The 5169-nt window shown below is 52.6% G+C and overlaps 1 protein-coding gene across 1 annotated transcript; it reads left to right on the top strand.

The window, feature by feature from the left end:
- Nucleotides 1-1760: 1760 nt before the first annotated feature.
- On the top strand, nt 1761-2726 carry LOC309603952 (olfactory receptor 14A16-like; the record flags this gene model as incomplete). Its single annotated transcript, XM_082338824.1, has 1 exon — nt 1761-2726. The coding sequence occupies one exon, from the start codon at nt 1761-1763 to the stop codon at nt 2724-2726; it is 966 nt and encodes a 321-aa protein (XP_082194950.1).
- Between the last annotated feature and the right edge of the window lie 2443 nt (nt 2727-5169).

Raw genomic sequence — 5169 nt, forward strand, 5'->3', positions numbered from 1 at the left:
GCTCCCAGATCCAGCTCATGCCCAGGTCATTTCCAAGGAGACTTTTCATGAGTACGGTCAGGGTTTCCTGCTTGAGTCTGTGCTTTCCTGAATCTATGCTTCCACTTTTCTCTGGCTTGGCTTGATGGGCATGGAAACTCAGCTGTGCAGGTTAGAGAAGGGGCTGAGACTCCTAGACCATCACCCTGGGGTCTACCAGGAAGCTCAGCAAGTACCTTCACCCCCCACCAGCCTAGAGCTAAAACTGGTATCACCTTTCCAGTTTCATCAGGGTTTGCGTGACCTGCTCGTTGGCCCCTGCACACACACACAGAGGCTGCAGGGCAGAGCTGGGCACACAGGGGCTGGGATAGGGTCTGGGAGCACTGGCAGGGAAGAGATGTGGGGCCAGAGAAACAGATCCCAGCAGGGACAGCACAGGCAGTAGAGACATGGGCAGGGAGAGAGGGAAATGCTAAGGGAAACCCTGCTGCAGAGGAGATATGGGTGCCTGCCAGCCATGCCCTGCAGTACAGATGCCTTCCCTGAGCAACACCCTTCTTGTCTCCTCTCCCACCTAGCAAAGCCCTCAGCCAGCCCATGGCGTCTAGGGTGTTGGTCACCTCCTCGTCCCTCTGCCAGCAGGAGAGATCAAGTGCATTTCCCACTGACCAGGGGCTGAAGGTCATTGCCCTGTGTTATCAGCATCTGGGAAGGGCTCTGCAGTGCTGGGTAAGGGAAAGGCTTTCCTGAGTGTCCGTCTGCCTCTCCATTGCCTCCCTCAGCTGCTCTTGGTGTTGATGTCAGGATCTCTGAGAATAATAGTTTCAGCTGAGTCAGGCACGGATCTTGTGGGTCCTCCCATTCAGATGTGTTTAAGGCAATGAGGTGTCCAGCTTTCCTCTAACCTGTGAAGCTCTGGGCAATGCAGTCTGTGAGGCTAGGAAATGAGCTGATTTTCCCTTAATCAGACGCCATCATTAGCACACTTGGCTATCTCCTTGGGGTGTCCTTCCAAACTGCCAGATGCCTTCCAGGATGCACAATGAGCCATGTGTGTCTTTGGCTAGAAATGGGGTGCTAAGACCTTGGGAAATGGGAAGACATTTAGTGGTCTTCAGTGGATGCCTTTGCTCTCAGCACTGTCTGGTGACTTTACAGGAAAACGTTGGAGTGTGATCACCCTCCATCTCAGAAAGGTGCAAGCACTGGGCAGCTGGGAACAACACGGAGGGACAGACCATCACCCCTCACTCTTCACTAAACCATAGGCAATCCTCTTGTCTTGTAGGACTCACTCTGTTGTCCCTGAGTGCAGCAGAAATGCTGAGGGTTTCTGACACACAAACACACTCCCCAGGGGAGAGTGAGGGGAGATGTAAAAATAACCTCTCAAACTGCCTTCTGCCATCCCCGTTGCTTAGCACTGGCAGTGCAGATGCAGACAAGCTCTTCTGTTTTGTGAGCAGTTTCATCTGATAAAGTCAAAAACTAGCACTGGCTCCTGCCCCCACCGTTCCCATGAACTCACTGCTGTAGAGCAGGGTTGATTCCTCAGCCATCAGCGGGCACAGCACGCGCTCCTCACCACACACTGAACCAGCACCAACCAGAGTTCCAGCCACAGAGCTGAAGGAAGGTCTCCTAGAAAGGCAAAAGGGAGGGTGTGTGCAGCAGGGGAGGGTTTATGGGAAATGGCTTTGATTTTGCTCAGAGAAGTCTCCCGTATCGTCTCACCACCTTTTCCTCCTTAGACCGTGCCGCATGCCCAGAAGCAGTAAATGTCCAATGCCAGCTCCATCACTGAATTCCTCCTCCTGGCATTCGCACACACACGGGAGCTGCAGCTCTTGCACTTCTGGCTCTTCCTGGGCATCTACCTGGCTGCCCTCCTGGGCAACGGCCTCATCATCACCGCCATAGCCTGCGACCACCGCCTCCACACCCCCATGTACTTCTTCCTCCTCAACCTCTCTGTTCTCGACATGGGCTCCATTTCCACCACTCTCCCCAAATCCATGGCCAGTTCCCTCTGGAACACCAGGGCCATCTCCTACGCAGGATGTGCTGCCCAGGTCTTTCTGTTTGTATTTTTGATGTCAGCAGAATTCTGTCTTCTCACCATCATGGCCTATGACCGCTATGCTGCCATCTGCAAACCCCTGCACTATGGGACGCTCCTGGGCAGCAGAGCTTGTGTCCACATGGCAGCAGCTGCCTGGGGCGGTGGGTTCCTCTATGCTGTGTTGCACACGGCCAATACATTTTCAATACCGCTCTGCCAAGGCAATGCCATGGACCAGTTCTTCTGTGAAATCCCCCGGATCCTCAAGCTCTCCTGCTCCGACTCCTACCTCAGGGAAGTTGGGCTTATTGTGGTTAGTCTCTTAGCAGCATTTGCATGTTTTGTTTTCATTGTGGTGTCCTATGTGCAGATCTTCAGGGCCGTGCTGAGGATCCCCTCTGAGCAGGGACGGCACAAGGCTTTTTCGATGTGCCTCCCTCACCTGGCCGTGGTCTCGCTTTTTCTAAGCACTGCCATGTTTGCCTACCTGAAGCCCCTCTCTATCTCCTCCCCATTGCTGGATATGGTGGTGGCAGTTCTGTACTCAGTGGTGCCTCCAGCAGTGAACCCCCTCATCTACAGCATGAGGAACAAGGAGCTCAAGGATGCAGTGTGGAAACTGATGACTGGATGTTTTTCTGAAGCAGTAAACTGTCCATTTTCTTATGCATATCGCTCATAGTGTAGCTCATTACAGGCTCAGCCTGTCTTCTGGAGGTTTTGGTGGTGGTGGTGGAGGGGTTTTTGCTCTGGTTTACCTATGATAATGTTGTGCACAAAGAAATGTCATTCTTCATACCATTTCTAATTCCTTATCTACCTTTCTAGTGTTACCCAGAGAGCGTTGAAAAGACTGTTGAAATAAGAGCCATGTTCTCTGTGCATTTAAAAAAATAAAGGACCCTGCAGCGACATCTCTATCTCAGATCCTTTTTCGGATACTTCTTCTGGTGCCGCAGTGGCAGTGCCTGTGTGCAGAGGTGGAGGGGAAAAGAGTGCTGTCACAGCAGCACTGCCAGGGAGCACCAGCGCTCGGTGTTTCTGGAGCCGTTCTCTTTTAAATTCCACACTCTCTCTCTGAGCCCCTGCGTTGCTGTAAGGAAGGATTGCTCTTGCAGCTTGGTCACAGGCCTTTTGTGTGGCAGTCCTGTGATTGCACGCAGTGACAGGCAATGGGCACTTCTTTGGCAGAGCTAACCTAAGTCATTTGATATGGTCCCCCACAACATTCTTGCTGCTAAATTGGAGAGGTATGGGTTTGATGGATGGACTGTTAGATGGATAAGGAAATGGCTAGATGACCGCATGCAAATAGTTACAGTCAATGGCTCAATGCCCAAGTCGAAAACAATAACGGTCCCTCAAGGGTCCGTACTGGGACCAGTACTATTTAGTATCTTCATCAATGACAGAGAGAGTGGGATTGAGTGCACCCTCAGCAAGTTTGCAGAGGACACCAAGCTGAGTGGGACAGTTGATTCACTTGAGGGGAGGGCTGCCATCCAGAGGGACCTGGACAGGCTTCAGGTCCGTGCAAACCTCATGAAGTTCAACAAGGCCAAGTGCAAGGCCACTCACCTGGGTCAGGACAATCCCCGCTGTCAGTAAAGACTGGGAGGTGAATGGATTGAGAGCAGCCCTGCAGAGAAAGACTTGGGGATATTGGTGGGTGAAAAGTTGGACATGGGCCAGTAATGTGCTCTTGCAGCCCAGAGACCCAGCTGTATGCTGGGCGGCCTAAATAAAAGCATGGCCAACAGGTTGAGGGAGGTGATTCTCCCCCTCTAGTCTTGTGAGACCCCAGCTGGAGCACTGTGTCCAGCTCTGTATTCCCAAGGACAAGAAAGACATGGACCTGTTGGAGCGGGTCCAGAGGAGAGCCACGAAAATGATCTGAGGGCTGAAACACCTCTCCTATGAAGAGAGGCTGAGAGAGTTGGTGTTGCTCAGCCTGGAGAAGAGAAGGGTCTGGGGAGACCTCCTTGTGGCCTTTCAATATATAAAAAGGGCTTATAGGAAAAATGGAGAGAGAATTTTTATGAAGGCCTGTAGTGACAGGACAAGGGGCAATGGTTTTAAACTGAAGGAGGTTAGGTTTAGATTGGACGTAGGGAAGAAATTTTTTTATGATGAGGGTGGTGAGACAAGGTGACCCGCTTAGTGGATGAGGGGAAGGCTGTGGACGTTGTCTACTTGGACGTTAGTAAGGCCTTTGACACTGTTTCCCACAACATTCTCCTGGAGAAGCTGGCTGCTCACGGCTTGGATGGGTGCACTCTGCGCTGGGTTAAAAACTGGCTGGACGGCTGAGCCCAGAGAGTGGTGGTGAATGGAGTCAAATCCAGCTGGCGGCCGGTCACCAGTGGTGTTCCCCAGGGCTCAGTACTGGGGCCGGTCCTGTACAATATCTTCATTGATGATCTGGATGAGGGGATCGAGTGCACCCTCAGTAAGTTTGCAGATGACACCAAGCTGGGTGGAAGTGTCGATCTGCTGGAGGGTAGGAGGACCCTACAGAGGGACCTGGACAGGCTGGATCGATGGGCTGAGGCCAACTGTAGGAGGTTTAACAACGCTAAGTGCCAAGTCCTGCACTTGGGTCACAACAACCCCATGCAATGTTACAGGCTTGGGGAGGAGTGGCTGGAGAGCTGCCTGGCAGAAAAGGACCTGGGGGTGTTGGCTGACAGCTACCTGAACATGAGCCAGCAGTGTGCTCAGGTGGCCAAGAGGGCCAATGGCATCTTGGCTTGTACCAGGAACAGTGTGGCCAGCAGGAGCAGGGAGGTGATAGTGCCCCTGTACTCGGCACTGGTGAGGCCGCACCTCGAGTACTCTGTTCAGTTCTGGGCCCCTCACTACAAGAAGGACATCGAGGTACTAGAGCTTGTCCAAAGAAGGGCAACGAAGTTTGTGAAGGGTCTAGAGAACAAGTAGTACGAGGAGCAGCTGAGGGAAGTGGGGTTGTTTAGTTTGGAGAAAAGGAGGCTGAGGGGAGACCTTATTGCTCTCTACAGCTACCTGAAAGGAGGCTGTAGCGAGGTGGGGGTCAGTCTCTTCTCCCTATTAACGAGTGTTAGGACGAGAGGAAACGGCCTCAAGCTGTGCCAGGGGAGGTTTAGGTT

The sequence above is a fragment of the Platalea leucorodia genome (genome assembly GCF_965183815.1).
Source record: "Platalea leucorodia genome assembly, contig: HAP1_HAP1_SCAFFOLD_268, whole genome shotgun sequence".
Classification (NCBI taxonomy): domain Eukaryota; kingdom Metazoa; phylum Chordata; class Aves; order Pelecaniformes; family Threskiornithidae; genus Platalea; species Platalea leucorodia.